Below are 17,583 nucleotides of genomic sequence, written 5' to 3' on the forward strand. Positions count from 1 at the left end.
CACATGAGGACATGGACACATTGTGCTTTATTTTTTATTTTTTTATTAAATCAACATAAAAATACACAAGATACACTTTCCACCAGTGCATCAACCCCCCAAAGAAAACCCCTCCTTCCCCCATTCACACTCATCCACACCCACTCACACAAAAAAGGGTTGTTTCTTTCTGCTGCCAAAATGCTGGTTCCCACAACATATATAACACAGTCTGCAAGGGACACAGTCCCTGAAACACACATGATTGTGTGTGCCGCCGGTCCACTAACACTATCATTAATTACTATTTTTAATATAATAGTTTTATATGATTTTACTTTCTTTTTTATCCAAGAAAATTTTCTTTTTTTTAAATCTCATTTTATTTTATTTATAAAATAAAATAAAAACTTATCTTCACCAGACCAGGTTGTTAATGAAATTAGACTTGTCTAAAAGGTTTTTAAAACTAGGTCCAGTCCAGACAATGTCCAAGTCGGGCTCAGCAACACACACCCTCATCCATGTACAACAACAAAAATTAGGGAAACAACAGATTGCATATAAGTTATAAACAAAATCACATTTTCATAAAAAGCATTGTGCTTTATCAATGCTGGGGTACCTAAGTTATATTATTTAAAAAAATAAAATAAATCATAGCATCATACAGTATATCGCAGGGGTAGGGAACCCATGGCTCTCGAGCCAGATGTGGCTCTTTAGATGACTGCATCTGGCTCTCAGATAAATCTTAGCTGACATTGTTTAACACAATAAGTAATGAATAATTACGCTGGTAATCAGTGTTAAAAATAACTTTCAAAAAATAAAACATTCTCATACATTTTAATCCATCCATCTGTTTTCTACCGCACCTGTTCAAGAAGTCGCGTTAATGGTAAGAAGCCTTTTATTTATTATCGGTGAGCTTCCGAATAAAAATGTTATTAAAAATAATAAGAGACTTATTATGTGAAGATCTGTCACTTCATTTCTGTTTGTGCTTCTTTGTTTTGTATTTACTTCCCATCAGCGCTCTTATTGTGTTTCCATTTCCTGCTTGTCCCGCTGAGCGCTGTGTTTTTTTTCCCCTCACCTGCTGTTGATTGGCAGCCGGTTCACACCAGCTGCCAATCAACATGTTTCGATTTATGCTTGTCTTGCGCGTTCCTCAGGGCTCGAAGATTGACTATTCTTTAGAACTGTACATGCAAGACTGCTTCATTCTCCTCTGTTGGTGATATTAAAATCATCTTACCTGCTCTTCGCTCTCCTGGTTCCTGCATCTTGGGGTCGCTACTACTGCTGCCATGCGAGTTTGTGACATACAGTGGGGCAAAAAAGTATTTAGTCAGCCACCGATTGTGCAAGTTCTCCTACTTAAAATGATGACAGAGGTCTGTAATTTTCATCATAGGTACACTTCAACTGTGAGAGACAGAATGTGGAAAAAAAATCCAGTAATTCACATTGTAGGAATTTTAAAGAATTTATTTGTAAAATATGGTAGAAAATAAGTATTTGGTCAACCATTCAAAGCTCTCATTGATGGAAGGAGGTTTTGGCTCAAAATCTCACGATACATGGCCCCATTCATTCTTTCCTTAACACGGATCAATCGTCCTGTCCCCTTAGCAGAAAAACAGCCCCAAAGCATGATGTTTCCACCCCCATGCTTCACAGTAGGTGTGGTGTTCTTGGGATGCAACTCAGTATTTTTCTTCCTCCAAACACGACGAGTTGAGTTTATACCAAAAAGTTCTATTTTGGTTTCATCTGACCACATGCCATTCTCCCAATCCTCTGCTGTATCATCCATGTATCCATTTTGGTATAAACTCAACTCGTCGTGTTTGGAGGAAGAAAAATACTGAGTTGCATCCCAAGAACACCATACCTACTGTTAAGCATGGGGGTGGAAACATCATGCTTTGGGGCTTTTTTTCTGCTAAGGGGACAGGACGATTGATCCGTGTTAAGGAAAGAATGAATGGGGCCATGTATCGTGAGATTTTGAGCCAAAACCTCCTTCCATCAGCGAGAGCTTTGAATGGTTGACCAAATTTTCCACCATAATTTACAAATAAATTCTTTAAATTCCTACAATGTAAATTCCTGGATTTTTTTTCACAGTCTGTCTCTCACAGTTGAAGTGTACCTATGATGAAAATTACAGACCTCTGTCATCATTTTAAGTGGGAGAACTTGCACAATCGGTGGCTAACTAAATACTCTTTTGCCCCACTGTATTACACTCTATAAATGTTGGTCTTACTTAAAAATGCAGACATTTGGTTGTATTCAGTGTTAAAAAATATTATATGGCTCTCACGGAAATACATTTTAAAATATTTGGCTTAAATGTCTCTCTCAGACAAAAAAGGTTCCCGACCCCTGGTATATCGGAACAGTAAAAATCTTATGTCTGCGTGCTGTCTGTCTGCCTTATAATTAAGTATTTTAGTAAATAAAACCCCTGAAGACAAAATCATTGGTCTTCCTGTCCAGATCCAGCCACAGGATTTAGAGAAATGAGGGGTGAGCAGAGCCCCCTCATTGGCTGACACAATATATAATGAAGCACGTGCAGAATGCAAACTTTTCTGTAGTAAAGCATGGCTGCCGAACACCCACCTGGAAAGATCGTAATACCTGCGCTTGCTGTTACTGCTAAAAAAACAAAAGAGGAAATTTGTGGAAAAGAAAGATGCCGTATGTCTAAACAAACCAAAGAAGACCTCCATCCATCCATCCATTTTCTACCGCTTATTCCCTTTTGGGGTCACGGGGGGGCGCTGGCGCCTATCTCAGCTACAATCGGGCGGAAGGCGGGGTACACCCTGGACAAGTCGCCACCTCATCGCAGGGCCAACACAGATAGACAGACAACATTCACACTCACATTCACACACTAGGGCCAATTTAGTGTTGCCAATCAACCTATCCCCAGGTGCATGTCTTTGGAAGTGGGAGGAAGCCGGAGTACCCGGAGGGAACCCACGCATTCACGGGGAGAACATGCAAACTCCACACAGAAAGATCCCGAGCCTGGATTTGAACCCAGGACTGCAGGACCTTCTTATTGTGAGGCAGACGCACTAACCCCTCTGCCACCGTGAAGCCCCAAAGAAGACCTGAATGCGAATAAATATTGTTCCTGCGTATTCAAGATGGAGGGCTAATCCTGTTGTTTTCTTTGTTTACCATCTTCCAGGTGATGTGTTGGTGATGGACGATTATGGCTACATGTACTTCAGGGATCGCTGTGGCGACACCTTTCGCTGGCGAGGGGAGAATGTTTCCACTACGGAGGTGGAAGGAGTCCTCAGCGGCCTGCTGGGACACACCGATGTCGCCGTCTATGGAGTTTGTGTGCCAGGTACAGCTGATGTCTGTTTACTTTTTTTTTTTTCGCCTATGACACATTATGCAGGTAATATCTAGGGGCGGCATGGCGTAGTCGGTAGAGCGGCCGTGCCAGAAACCTGAGGGTTGCAGGTCCGCTCTCCGCCTCTTTACATCCAAATTGCTGCCGTTCTGTCCTTGGGCAGGACACTTCACCCTTGCCCCCAGTGTCGCTCACACTGGTGAATGAAGGATGAATGAATGGATGAATGAATGATGGATGAATCACTGTCAAACTCGTTTGCACTTGCACTTGCATGGCTTAATCTTTGAGACAAGCATATGCTACTGGCAGGATCAACCAGGTAGACCCACTAGCGTGTTTACTGGCTTCTGGATACATAAGGAAAGCCATAATGTGGATGCAATAGGGCTGGGTGAGCTCCTGGGTGAGCTCCTAGGTGTAATAGGTGTAACTCTGAGACAGGAAGTGATCATCCTGCCCTTCCTCCCCCACACCAGTCTGATCCCCAAGCGCAAAACAACTTTCTTTACGAACAAAACAACAACAAAAAGGTTAGAAAACGACGCACATTCATTTCAATTACAGCTTCTAAATGTTGCATAACATGACTGACCATTGCGCGTGAACAAACCTGGTAGAAAAGCTTGACCAAGGTTGATCCTGCCAGTAGCATATGCTTGTCTCAAAGATTAAGCCATGCAAGTGCAAGTGCAAACGAGTTTGACATGGTGGTGGTGGTCGGAGAGGGCGTAGGCGCAAACTGGCAGCCTCGCTTCCGTCAGTCTACCCCAGGGCAGCTGTGGCCACAAATGTAGCTTACCACCACCTGGTGTGAATGAATGATGGGTTTCCACTTCTCTGTGAGCGCTTTGAGTATCTAATAATAGAAAAGTGCTATATCACATCTATCCATCCATTTTCTACCGCAGTGGTTCTCAAATGGGGTACGCGTACCCCTTGGGGGTAGGTGAGATTTTTTTTAAATATTCTAAAAATAGCAATAATTCAAAAATCCTTTATAAATATATTTATTGAATAATACTTCAACAAAATATGAATGTAGTTTCTTAAACTGTGAAAAGAAATGCAACAATGCAATATTCAGTGTTGACAGCTAGATTTTTTGTGGAAATGTTACATAAATATTGATGTTAAAGATTTCTTTTTTTGTGAAGAAATGTTTAGAATTAAGTTCATGAATCCAGATAGATCTCTATTACAATCCCCAAAGAGGGCACTTTAAGTTGATGATTACTTCTATGTGTAGAACTCTCTATTTATAATTGAATCACTTCTTTATTTGTCAACAAGTTTTTAGTTATTTTTATATATTTTTTTCCAAATAGTCCAAGAAAGACCAGTACAAATGAGCAATATTTTGCACTGTTATACAATTTAATAAATCAGAAACTGATGACATAGTGCTGTATTTTACTTCTTTATCTCTTTTTTTCAACCAAAAATGCTTTGCTCTGATTAGGGGGTACTTGAATTAAAAAATGTTCACAGAGGGTACATCACTGAAAAAAGGTTGAGAACCACTGGTCTACCACTTACCGTATTTTTCGGACTACAAGTCGCAGTCTTCTCCACAGTCCAGCGGGGGGTGAGACCCGGCCAAACCCAAAAAAAAATACAATTAAAATAAAAAAAATATGTTTTAAATTTTTTAAATTTTTTTTACTCCTCTCTGAGCTGCTACCTTACCGTGGTAGAGGAGTTTGCGTGTCCCAATGATCCTAGGAGCTATGTTGTCTGGGGGTTTTCATGCCCCCTGGTAGGGTCTCCCAAGACAAACAGGTCCTAGGTGAGTGATCAGACAAAGAGCAGCTCAAAGACTTCTATGGAATTACAACGAAATGAACCCAGATTTCCCTCGCCCGGACGTGGGTCACCGGGGCCCCGCTCTGGAGCCAGGCCCGGAGTTGGGGCACGATGGCGAGCGCCTGGTGGTCGGGCCTGTCCCCATGGGGCCCGGCCGGGCACAGCCCGAAGAGGCAACGTGGGTCATCCCTCCAATGGGCTCACCACTCATAGGAGGGGCCATAGAGGTCGGGTACATTGTGAGCTGGGCGGCAGCCGAAGGCAGGGCACTTGGCGGTCCGATCCTCGGCTACAGAAGCTAGCTCTTGGGACGTGGAACGTCACCTCACTGGGGGGGAAGGAGCCTGAGCTAGTGCGCGAGGTAGAGAAGTTCCGGCTGGATATAGTCGGACTCACCTCGACGCACAGCAAGGGCTCTGGAACCAGTTCTCTCGAGAGGGACTGGACCCTCTTCCACTCTGGCGTTGCCGGCAGTGAGAGGCGACGGGCTGGGGTGGCAATTCTGGTTGCCCCCTGGCTCAAAGCCTGTACGTTTGAGTTCAACCCAGTGGACGAGAGGGTAGCTTCCCTTCGCCTTCGGGTGGGGGGACGGGTCCTGACTGTTGTTTGTGCTTACGCACCAAACAGCAGTTCAGAATACCCACCCTTTTTGGGTACACTCGATGGAGTACTGGAAAGTGCTCCTCCGGGTGATTCCCTTGTCCTACTGGGAGACTTCAACGCTCATGTTGGCAACGACAGTGAAACCTGGAGAGGCGTGATTGGGAAGAATGGTCGCCCGGATCTAAACCCGAGTGGTGTTTTGTTATTGGACTTTTGTGCTCGTCACAGTTTGTCGATAACAAACACCATGTTCAAACATAAGGGTGTCCATATGTGCACTTGGCACCAGGACACCCTAGGCCGCAGTTCCATGATCGACTTTGTAGTTGTGTCATCGGATTTGCGGCCTTATGTTTTGGACACTCGGGTGAAGAGAGGGGCGGAGCTTTCTACCGATCACCACCTGGTGGTGAGTTGGCTGCGATGGTGGGGGAGGATGCCGGACAGACCTGGCAGGCCCAAGCGCATTGTGAGGGTCTGCTGGGAACGTCTGGCAGAGTCTCCTGTCAGAGAGAGTTTCAATTCACACCTCCGGGAGAACTTTGAACATGTCACGAGGGAGGTGCGGGACATTGAGTCCGAGTGGACCATGTTCCGAACCTCTATTGTCGAGGCGGCTGATTGGAGCTGTGGCCGCAAGGTTGTTGGTGCCTGTCGTGGCGGTAATCCCAGAACCCGTTGGTGGACACCAGCAGTGAGGGATGCCGTCAAGCTGAAGAAGGAGTCCTATCGGGTTCTTTTGGCTCATAGGACTCCGGAGGCAGTGGACGGGTACCGACGGGCCAAGCGGTGTGCAGCTTTAGCGGTCGCGGAGGCAAAAACTCGGACATGGGAAGAGTTCGGGGAAGCCATGGAAAACGACTTCCGGACGGCTTCGAAGCGATTCTGGACCACCATACGGCGCCTCAGGAAGGGGAAGCAGTGCACTATCAACACCGTGTATGGTGCGGATGGTGTTCTGCTGACTTCGACTGCGGATGTTGTGGATCGGTGGAGGGAATACTTCGAAGACCTCCTCAATCCCACCAACACGTCTTTCTTTGAGGAAGCGGTGCCTGGGGAATCTGTAGTGGACTCTCCTATTTCTGGGGCTGAGGTCGCTGAGGTAGTTAAAAAGCTCCTCGGCGGCAAGGCCCCGGGGGTGGATGAGATCCGCCCGGAGTTCCTTAAGGCTCTGGATGCTGTGGGGCTGTCTTGGTTGACAAGACTCTGCAGCATCGCGTGGACATCGGGGTCGGTACCACTGGATTGGCAGACCGGGGTGGTAGTCCCTCTCTTTAAGAAGGGGGACCGGAGGGTGTGTTCCAACTATCGTGGGATCACACTCCTCAGCCTTCCCGGTAAGGTTTATTCAGGTGTACTGGAGAGGAGGCTTCGCCGGATAGTCGAACCTCGGATTCAGGAGGAACAGTGTGGTTTTCGTCCTGGTCGTGGAACTGTGGACCAGCTCTATACTCTCCGCAGGGTTCTTGAGGGTGCATGGGAGTTTGCCCAACCAGTCTACATGTGCTTTGTGGACTTGGAGAAGGCATTCGACCGTGTCCCTCGGGAAGTCCTGTGGGGAGTGCTCAGAGAGTATGGGGTATCGGAATGTCTTATTGTAGCAGTCCGCTCCCTGTATGATCAGTGTCAGAGCTTGGTCCGCATTGCTGGCAGTAAGTCGGACACGTTTCCAGTGAAGGTTGGACTCCGCCAAGGCTGTCCTTTGTCACCGATTCTGTTCATAACTTTTATGGACAGAATTTCTAGGCGCAGCCAAGGCGTTGAGGGGTTCCGGTTTGGTGGCCACGGGATTAGGTCTCTGCTTTTTGCGGATGATGTAGTCCGGATGGCTTCATCTGGCCGGGATCTTCAGCTCTCACTGGATCGGTTCGCAGCCGAGTGTGAAGCGACCGGAATGAGAATCAGCACCTCCAAGTCCGAGTCCATGGTTCTCGCCCGGAAAAGGGTGGAGTGCCATCTCCGGGTTGGGGAGGAGACCCTGCCCCAAGTGGAGGAGTTCAAGTACCTAGGAGTCTTGTTCACGAGTGGGGGAAGAGTGGATCGTGAGATCGACAGGCGGATCGGTGCGGCGTCTTCAGTAATGCGGACGTTGTATCGATCCGTTGTGGTGAAGAAGGAGCTGAGCCGGAAGGCAAAGCTCTCAATTTACCGGTCGATCTACGTTCCCATCCTCACCTATGGTCATGAGCTTTGGGTCATGACCGAAAGGATAAGATCACGGGTACAAGCGGCCGAAATGAGTTTCCTCCGCCGGGTGGCGGGGCTCTCCCTTAGAGATAGGGTGAGAAGCTCTGCCATCCGGGAGGAGCTCAACGTAAAGCCGCTGCTCCTCCACATCGAGAGGAGCCAGATGAGGTGGTTCGGGCATCTGGTCAGGATGCCACCCGAACGCCTCCCTAGGGATGTGTTTAGGGCACGTCCAGCTGGTAGGAGGCCACGGGGAAGACCCAGGACACGTTGGAAAGACTATGTCTCCCGGCTGGCCTGGGAACGCCTCGGGATCCCCCGGGAAGAGCTAGACGAAGTGGCTGGAGATAGGGAAGTCTGGGCTTCCCTGCTTAGGCCGCTGCCCCCGCGACCCGACCTCGGATAAGCGGAAGATGATGGATGGATGGATGGAAATTTTTTTTACATTTTTAAAAAAAATTGTAATAGTTTTGCCAAGTCTCACCCCCGGCCAAACTACAAAAAAAAACGCGACTTATAGTCCGAAAAATACGGTATATAAAATCTAATCCATTATTATTATTATTATCATTATCATATTCAACACGGGGGAAGGCGTGGCGAAGTTGGGAGAGTGGACGTGCCAGCAACCTGGGGGTTCCTGGTTCGATCCCCACCTTCCACCAACCTCGTTGTGTCCTTGAGCAAGACACTTCACCCTTGCTACTGATAGGTCCTGGTTACACGGGCCTTGCATAGCAGCTCCCTCCATCAGTGTGTGAATGTGTGTGTGAATGGGTGAATGTGGAAATAGTGTCAGAGTGCTTTGAGTACCTTGAAAGTAGAAAAGCGCTATACAAGTATAACCCATTTACCATTTAACACAATGTCTTCGGACATTGCAAACCAAAATTCCAGGTTGCAATACATGCACACATGATTTTTCTGCATCCTGTCATGATGAGCATGATTTTTCTTTACGATCTTTCCCACTTTCTGTTACTGAGCATGTTATGTGACAGGTTTGAGGCATTTTAAAGACCTCAAAACGGTGATTTGATTGCCAAAACATTAATACTGTTAAGGTCTCAAAAAAGGAATCCAAGTGCGGATCAGTAAAAAAATCTATTTAATAACCAAAAATCACTGTAGAAAATAATTCAATAGTAACAACAAATCAGCTCCAGGAAAACTGGGTCAAAAGTCTGTTCACCATCTGGGCAAATACAAAAACAGGAATCAAAAAAGGGTTCAAGGCAAAGGTCAGAATAATTGAGTTCAGGCAGGATTGTACCGCAGGCAACGGACGAACTTACACTGGCTGGGTGGAGATCCAGGGTTTAAGTCAGGTTGTTGATTAGATGCAGGTGGGCTCAGATGACTGGCAGCACACCTGCAACTGATGACCGGGAGGGGACTTGCAGACACAAGAGGAAAAAAAAGCAGAAGAACCGCCCTCATGACAAATATTTAGATTCATTTTAGCATGTGAGTATTTTTTCCATATATAGTGTTGCTTACAAACAAGATGATATTATCACAATATTTAAAGGGGAACATTATCACAATTTCTGAAAGGTTAAAACCAATAAAAATCAGTTCCCAGTGGCTTAATTTATTTTTCAAAGTTTTTCTCAAAATTTTACCCATCATGCAATATCCCGAAAAACGGCTTCAAAGTGCCTGATTTAACCGTCGTTATATCCACCCGTCCATTATTTTGTGACGTCACAGCGTGACCACACAGAAACAAACATGGCGGATAGCACAGAAAGGTATAGCGATATTAGCTCGGATTCAGACTCGGATTTCAGCGCCGTAAGCGACTCAACAGATTACGCATGTACTGAAACGGATGGTTGGAGTGTGGAGACCGGTACCGAAAACGAAATTAAAGAAGAAACAGAAGCTTTTGAGCATATCACGAAAGACAGCGGCACGGGAGGAAGCGCGGACGAATTCGGCGATCGCTTTCTAACTAACGATTGGTATGTGTTTGTTTGGCATTAGATGTGGGTGGAGGAAAAGGCTGGATGCAAATATAGCTACAAATGAGGCATAATGATGCAATATGTACATACAGCTAGCCTTAATAGCATGTTAGCATCGATTAGCTTGCAGTCATGCCGTGACCAAATATGTCTGATTAGCACACTCCACATAAGTCAATAACATCAACAAAACTCACCTTTGTGATTTCGTTGACTTTATCGTTGGAAATGAGTGTCGCAGGATATCCACACATTCTTGCCATCTCTGTCGTAGCATAGCTGTCGTCTGTAAAGTGTGCGGAACAAACAAGGGACTTTCGCTTCTTTTGACCACTGTTGCAACTTGAATCCATCTCTGTTCGTGTTGTTACACCCTCCTACAACACACCGACGAGGCATGATGTCTCCAAGGTACGGGTAAACAGTCGAAAAAACGGAAAATAACAGAGCTGATTTGACTTGGTGTGTGTAATGTGTTTGAGAAAATAACGGGTCGCTTCACGATCTGACGTGACGGGTGAAAGGTCATCACTCGACAGGCTATCAATTGAAAGGCACTTAAATCGCCAAATTCACCCTTTTAAAGTTCGGAAATCGGTTAAAAAAACATATGGTCTTTTTTCTGCACACCCCTCTTCGCTGCAAGCCCGCTGGCCACGCCCCCCCTCCACAACTAGTCAGGCTGTTTCGGTCTTTATCTGAAGGACAGTGAAATCTACAAATACTAGAAAAACACATAAGACTCTCAATAAATGATTGATTAAAAACGACAGGCCTGACACAGAAATAATTTAATTTCCAGAGAAGATAGGCTCCAGCACCCCTCCGTGAAACCCAAATGGGACAAGTGGTAGGAAATGGATGGATGAATTTTCTGTTGTGCTCGCTTCACCATAAAATCGGTGTTCACATCAAACTTGAGCTGGCGGTCAAAAAAGGTCTCCAAATATTTATATGATGGAAACAATGTCAACTTTTTTATGTATGATGCACTCCTTCAAAATGTTCTTCTTACGTCTTAAATCAATAATTAATTATTTGGTTTTAGATACATTGAAATCCAAAAAGTTACAGTCACACCAGGAGATCAAATCCGTTAGGGCGCTTTCATGCTTTAAAGGCCTAACGAAAAGAGATTTTCTTATTGAAACGTGGATAGCAGGTCTAGTCTATGTGTCATACTTGATCATTTTGCGATATTGCCATATTTTTGCTGAAAGGATTTAGTAGAGAACATCGACAATAAAGTTCGCAACTTTTGGTCGCTAATAAAAAAGCCTTGCCTGTACCGAAAGTAGCAGACGACGAGCAGCAAAAACAGCTCAAGCTCCTTCTGTTATTTTATGGCAGGTCACAACCAGCATTATTAGCAGCTACAGCAGTAGCTTTTCGTTAGTGGTCGAAAGAACTGTGTGAGCAGGGCGATGTATCACGACACCAGAAAAGTAGTTCCTCTGTGATAGCTCTTACAATACCAATGCTGCTATAGCTGGTGTAATATGCAAGTCACAGCATGTAAATTGAACGTTGTTGGCGATTATGTTTTTGTGCCTCTACCTACATGCTTAGCCGCCTAGTACTAGCAGTTTTTCAGTATCTAGAACGCACAGAAAAAGGTGTGTTCTTGTCTCACGTAGAGGTTGTGGATGATGGGTAATATAAAAACCAAAAAAAAGCGCAGTTCCTACTAAAAGTGCTATATTCCTCAATCCCTGACGCCTAAAGAGCGTTGCCCTGGCCGTTTAGTTTACTGTCGAGCACTGCTCGAGTCTCAAGCAGTGAGAATGTGTGGTGAGGGAATTGACAATAGGACTACTTATTGTATATCTGGACCTCTGTAACGTTCAAAGTTAAGCATTGGTGCACAATCAATAGTGGAACAAAACAAATGGGAATAGCCTGCATAATAAAGGAGTCGTCAAACAGCGTGGATTTTCTTCCACTCTAAAATCATCTATAGATGTAAAGCAGGAGTGCCCATTACGTCGATCGCGAGCTACCAGTCGACCGCGGGGGGTGTGTCAGTCGATCTCTAGCCAGGCTTTTAAAAAAAAATAGACCTAAAAATTAGTGATCATCAATCTTCACCAACATTCACGGTACCGGAGGGTCTTGTGAGATGACGCTGGCTGCTGCAAGATCATTATTATGAAAATATGACCGAGAGGAAGGCGAGAAACACTTTTTATTTCAACAGACTCTCGCGCCGTACCTTCCGTCAAAACTCTAAAGGCCGACTGCACATTTCCTATCTTCACAATAAAAGCCCTGCTTCATGCTGCCTGCGCTAACGGAATACAGAGTCTCGGAAAACTGGCATGCACAAGCGATCCCTCAGAAAGACTTCTGACTCTTATTTTGTTAGCGCAGGCAGCATGAAGCAGGGCTTTTATTGTGAAGATAGGAAATGTGCAGTCGGCCTTTAGAGTTTTGACGGAAGGGACGGCGTGAAAGTCTGTTGAAATAAAAAGTGTTTCTCGGCTTCCTCTCTGTCATTTTTTCATAATAATGAACTGGCAGCAGCCAGCGTCATCTCACAAGACCCTCGGGTGCCGTGAATGTCAATCAAGCAAGCTACGGAATTTTCCGCCAATGTTTTTCTTGTAAAGTGTATGTAAGCTGGATGAATTAGATGCCAAAAACCAACCACTTTCATGTGGTATTGTACAGAAAGGACAACTTTTTTTCTCCTCCATTTGAAAATGTGGGCGTTATCATCATTACTGTCTGATTCCAATCAATGCAAGTCATCAGAATCAGGTAATACACCAACTTATATTCTTGTCTTCGTGAAAAAGACATCTATATGTGTTACACATGCTTGTATTATCATTAAACACATTTAACTTGTGTACAAAAAGGTCTCTTTCATAAATAAATAAATATAAATGATATATATAAATGAGGTGGATCCCCTCGAGTTGGTCAATTGAAAAGTAGCTCGCCTGCAGAAAAACTGTGGGCACCCCTGATGTAAAGGATTGTTGATTTTTCTGCTGACCGGTCCAGCATACACTCCCTCACTCGGTCAAAGACAAGTGGGTTACGATCCAACTCACCTCTGAATCTGAACAAAAATAAGGTTATAAGGCGCCCTGCCGATGAGAGGGTCTATTTTCATACAAAAGATGTGAAAAGGGGTGAAATTATGATTTTTTCCCCCCTACATTTACATTACTTCCTTGTGGTCTACACCAGTGGTCCCCAACCTTTTTGTAGCTGCGGACCGGTCAACGCTTGATAATTTGTCCCGCGGCCCGGCGGGCGGGGGGGCTTGCTGGAGGGGGATTAAATGTTTTTTTTGTCATGAAAAAGGGAGGGTTTTGTCATGAAAAAGGGAGGTCTTCTGGGTTGGTGCACTAATTGGAAGTGTATCTTGTGTATTTTATGTTGATTTAATAAAAAATAAATAATAAAAAATTATTCTGCGGCCCGGTACCAATCGAGCCGGGTCGTGGTACCGGTCCGCGGCCCGGTGGTTGGGGACCACTGGTCTACACAACATTTAATGGTGGTTCTTTGGTCAGACCATCTCCAAGCTTCTTTCTGACTTTCTCTTCAGGTTGTGCTGTTCTGTGGACGGTCTTTTTTACGTGGCTCCCCTTCGACACTGTCTTCTGCCCTTCATCTATGTTGTACCGGTAGTTTTTAGCGCTTCCATAGCGAGTCTACTGACAGATTTATATCAGGACTGTACACTACTTTATATTAGAAATTGCAACAGCGAAGGAGGAATAGTCCACAACAAAAGGATAAACAAAAAGAAGGAATTTTTTGACTACGTTATGGACTACAATGGCGGATACACACACATTTTCGGCACTGATACACATTAGCTAGAACAAATAGGTAAAAAAAATTGGTTTTGCATAATATTGCACCCACCGCGACCCCGAAAAGGACAGGCGGTAGAAAATGGAGGGATGGATGGATGGATTGCAAAACAAAAGGGCAGATGATATGCCTGCTAATAGGTGTCATTTTGGGGTCCTTTTACACACACACCATAAAAATACCATGCGTTGAAGCACAGTACGTCTGACTACTATAATCGTAATGCTCCATGACCCATCAAGCGATGCGGCTTCGTAGCTTACCAAAGTCATACTAAAACAGATTTGCAGATGAGCACCTTGTGTAATGTTCTACATTCGCAATGAAACATCAACATTTTTGGTGTTACTTGCTTACAGATATTTGCTAGCGTCCTTTATTGAACAGGCGTCAACCTGCAACCCACACATGTCTCTTATGTGTTACTGCCATCTACTGGTCACACTTTTATTACCCCATGTACCAACTAAAATTGCTTCTCGGTTGGTAAGTGAAGTGTGAAGTGAATTATATTTATATAGCGCTTTTCTCTAGTGATTCAAAGCGCTTTTACATAGTGAAACCCAAAATCTAAGTTACATTTAAGCCAGTGTAGGTGGCACTGGGAGCAGGTGGGTAAAGTGTCTTGTCCAAGGACACAACGGCAGTGACCAGAATGGCGGAAGCGGGGATCGAACCTGGAACACCCAAGTTGTTGGCACGGCCACTGTACCAACCCTGCTATACCGGTGTAAGCACAACCAGAACTAATACGTACATCAGGACACCTGGTTATAAGGTAGATTTTTGAGAAAATTTAATAATTTTAAGTGCGCCTTATAGTCCTAAAAATATGGTACATGAAATAATAACAATTTTGCAACATTTGTGTTTGTGTGTGCACAGGTGTGGAAGGTAGGGCCGGTATGGCAGCAATAGCGCATACAGGAGACCACTTTGACCTGGATGCCTTCTTGATTGCCGTACAAAAATCCCTCGCCCCCTACGCTCGCCCTGTCTTCCTGCGACTCACGCCAGCTGTGGACACTACAGGTGAGGCAACAGAGGAAGCGCAAATACTTTGAGTAAAAGAAAAAAAACGCAACTACTTGCTTTATGTTCAGGAACCTTCAAGATTCAAAAGACACGTCTGCAGAAGGAAGGTTACAAGCCGCAAAACTCAGAAGAAAAGATCTATTATCTAAACAGCCTTGTTGGGCATTACGAGGCTGTTACTGATCAACTATATGACGCCATCACGGAGGGACGTGTGCGACTATGAAACTACCTTCAAGAGTTTGTGGAAATACCAACTGTGCAAGTAATGACCATATATTACTTTTTTGCAATCAAACAGATCTCAGGTGTCATGCATCATGTCTTATCCAATTTAAACGCAGTACTCATGTGTGAAAGTTTATGTGAAAGTTTTACACCGTGTGAAAGCATGGTGACATTTGTCAGAACTTTTGCACTTTTCTAAACAAAAATAAATACTGACTATTTTGATTTAAAAATATTAGTTGAGATGTAAAAGTGAGAGTGGTCACCTGGTGACATTTTTGTCACATACTGCAGCCTACTTGCCAACCCTCCCGATTTTTCAGGGAGTCTCCCGAATTTCAGTGCCCCTCCCGAAAATCTCCCGGGGCAACCATTCTCCCGATTTCCACTCGGACAACAATAATGGGGGAGTGCCTTAAAGGCACTGCCTTTAATGTGGCTTTTACACAAGTGAATGCAAGGCATACTTCATCAGCAGCCATACAAGTCACACTGAGGGTGGCCGTATAAACAACTTTAACACTGTTAAAAATATGCGCCACACTGTGAACCCACACTAAACAAGAATGACAAACACATTTCGGGAGAGCATCTGCACCGTAACACAACATAAACACAACATAACAAATACCCAGAACCCCTTGCAGCAATTACTCTTCCGGGACGCTACACCCCCGCTACCACCAAACCCCACCCACCTAAACTACGCCCCTCCACCCCACCCCCACACCTAAAACAAACACTTTTCTAAACAAAAAAAACACCCAAAAATAAATACTGCCTATTTTGATTTAAAAATATTAGTTGAGATGTCAGGGTGTGAGTGGTCACCTGGTGACATTTTTATCACATATTCGCATGGCTGCGGCATACTTGCCAACACTCCCGATTTTTCCAGGAGTCTCCCGAATTTCAGTGCCCCTCCTGAAAATCTCCTGGGGAAACCATTCTCCCGATTACCACCCGGACAACAATAATGGTGCCTTAAAGGCACTGCCTTTAGCGTCCTCTACAACCTGTCCTCACGTCCGCTTTTCCTCCATACAAACAGCGTGTCGGCCTAGTCATGTAATATATGTGGCTTTTACACAAGTGAATGTAAAGCATACTTGATCAACAGCCATACAGGTCACACTGAGGGTGGTCGTATAAACAACTTTAACACTGTTAAAAATATGCGCCACACTGTGAACCCACACTTAACATGAATGACAAACACATTTCGAGAGAACATCCGCACCGCAACACAACATAAACAGAACATAAAAAATACCCAGAACCCCTTGCAGCAATAACTCTTCCGGGACGCTACACCCCCGCTACCACCAAACCCCACCCACCTCAACTACGCCCCTCCACCCCACCCCCACACCTAAAACAAATACTTTTCTGAACCAAAAAAACACCCAAAAATAAATACTGACTTTTTAGATTTAAAAATATTAGTTGAGATGTCAGGGTGCGAGTGGTCACCTAGTGACATTTTTGTCACATACTCGCATGACTGCGGCATACTTGCCAACCCTCCCGATTTTTCCGTGAGTCTCCCGAATTTCAGTGCCCCTCCCGAAAATTTCCTGGGGCAACCATTCTCCCGATTTCCTTAAGGCACTGCCTTTAGCGTCCTCTACAACCTGTCCTTACGTCCGCTTTTCCTCCATACAAACAGTGTGTTGGCCTAGTCACGTAATGTATGTGGCTTTTACAAAAGTGAATGCAAGGCATACTTCATCAACAGCCATGCAGGTTACACTGAGGGTGGCCGTACAAACAACTTTAACACTGTTAAAAATATGCGCCACACTGTGAACCCACACTAAACAAGAATGACAAACACATCCGCACCGTAACACAACATAAACACAATATAACAAATACCCAGAACCCCTTGCAGCACTAACTCTTCCGGGATGCTACAATATACACCCCCGCTACCACCAAACCCCACCCACCTCAACTAAAACAATCTTGGCAAGTACGGGTTGCAGAGACCGTAGGCGACGTGCAGGTAAGAGGGGTCTTTAAGGCAAACAGAAAGTCATTGTACAGCAGCAAGTTACATTCCCAATTATACATGCAACACAAACAGTTAGCAATGTAATGTGAACCTTTGCAACGATCCAGCTCTGGAGGGAAGGCAAGGCTGACATTTATATTTTTTGATTAGCAATCAGAAGCAGGGGAGTCTCCTGATCGCTAATCAGAGGCAGGGGAGCAAGAAAGCGCTAAGACCAGAGTGGTGGAGCCATACAGGAAGTGAACTGAAATAAGTAATGATAAACACAGGAGTAAAAGTCAGACCTGACGTGACAAGTTTATTCAGATGTGCATGTCGCTGCTTTGCAATCATTTCAATAATTGTAGGCTTGATCGCTTTAGTGCACTTGAAATGTATTTAAAAAAAAACAGCTGGGCCGGATGAGAGTTCAGGCTGATTATTATACCCTAAAAATATCTTAGTCAAATTCTTTTTTTTTATTAGCTCTTTTACTGCCATCTTGTGAACATGTGAATTACTGCAAAACATCTTTAAACAAAGTATTGGGA

The 17,583-nt window shown here is 44.7% G+C and overlaps 1 protein-coding gene and 1 long non-coding RNA gene across 4 annotated transcripts in view; one reads left to right on the plus strand and one right to left on the minus strand.

Annotated features, from left to right (window-relative positions):
- Positions 1-15,271, plus strand: part of LOC133538765 (long-chain fatty acid transport protein 1-like) — a 46,134-nt gene extending 30,863 nt beyond the window's left edge. For all 3 annotated transcript variants that reach the window (XM_061880530.1, XM_061880531.1, XM_061880529.1), the window contains 3 exons: positions 3,197-3,361; positions 14,659-14,805; positions 14,877-15,271. In XM_061880530.1, coding sequence (XP_061736514.1) covers positions 3,197-3,361; positions 14,659-14,805; positions 14,877-15,034 — 470 coding nt within the window. In that variant the 3' untranslated portion in view covers positions 15,035-15,271. The remainder of the gene's footprint in view (positions 1-3,196; positions 3,362-14,658; positions 14,806-14,876) is intronic.
- LOC133538768 (uncharacterized) lies at positions 8,880-10,519 on the minus strand. The gene is made up of 3 exons (XR_009803100.1): positions 10,137-10,519; positions 9,265-9,365; positions 8,880-9,164 (listed from the first exon to the last, which is right to left on the minus strand). It is a non-coding gene; the product is annotated as an uncharacterized LOC133538768 (long non-coding RNA).
- Positions 15,272-17,583: the final 2,312 nt, after the last annotated feature.

This window comes from Nerophis ophidion, linkage group LG20 (assembly GCF_033978795.1).
Source record: "Nerophis ophidion isolate RoL-2023_Sa linkage group LG20, RoL_Noph_v1.0, whole genome shotgun sequence".
NCBI lineage: Eukaryota > Metazoa > Chordata > Actinopteri > Syngnathiformes > Syngnathidae > Nerophis > Nerophis ophidion.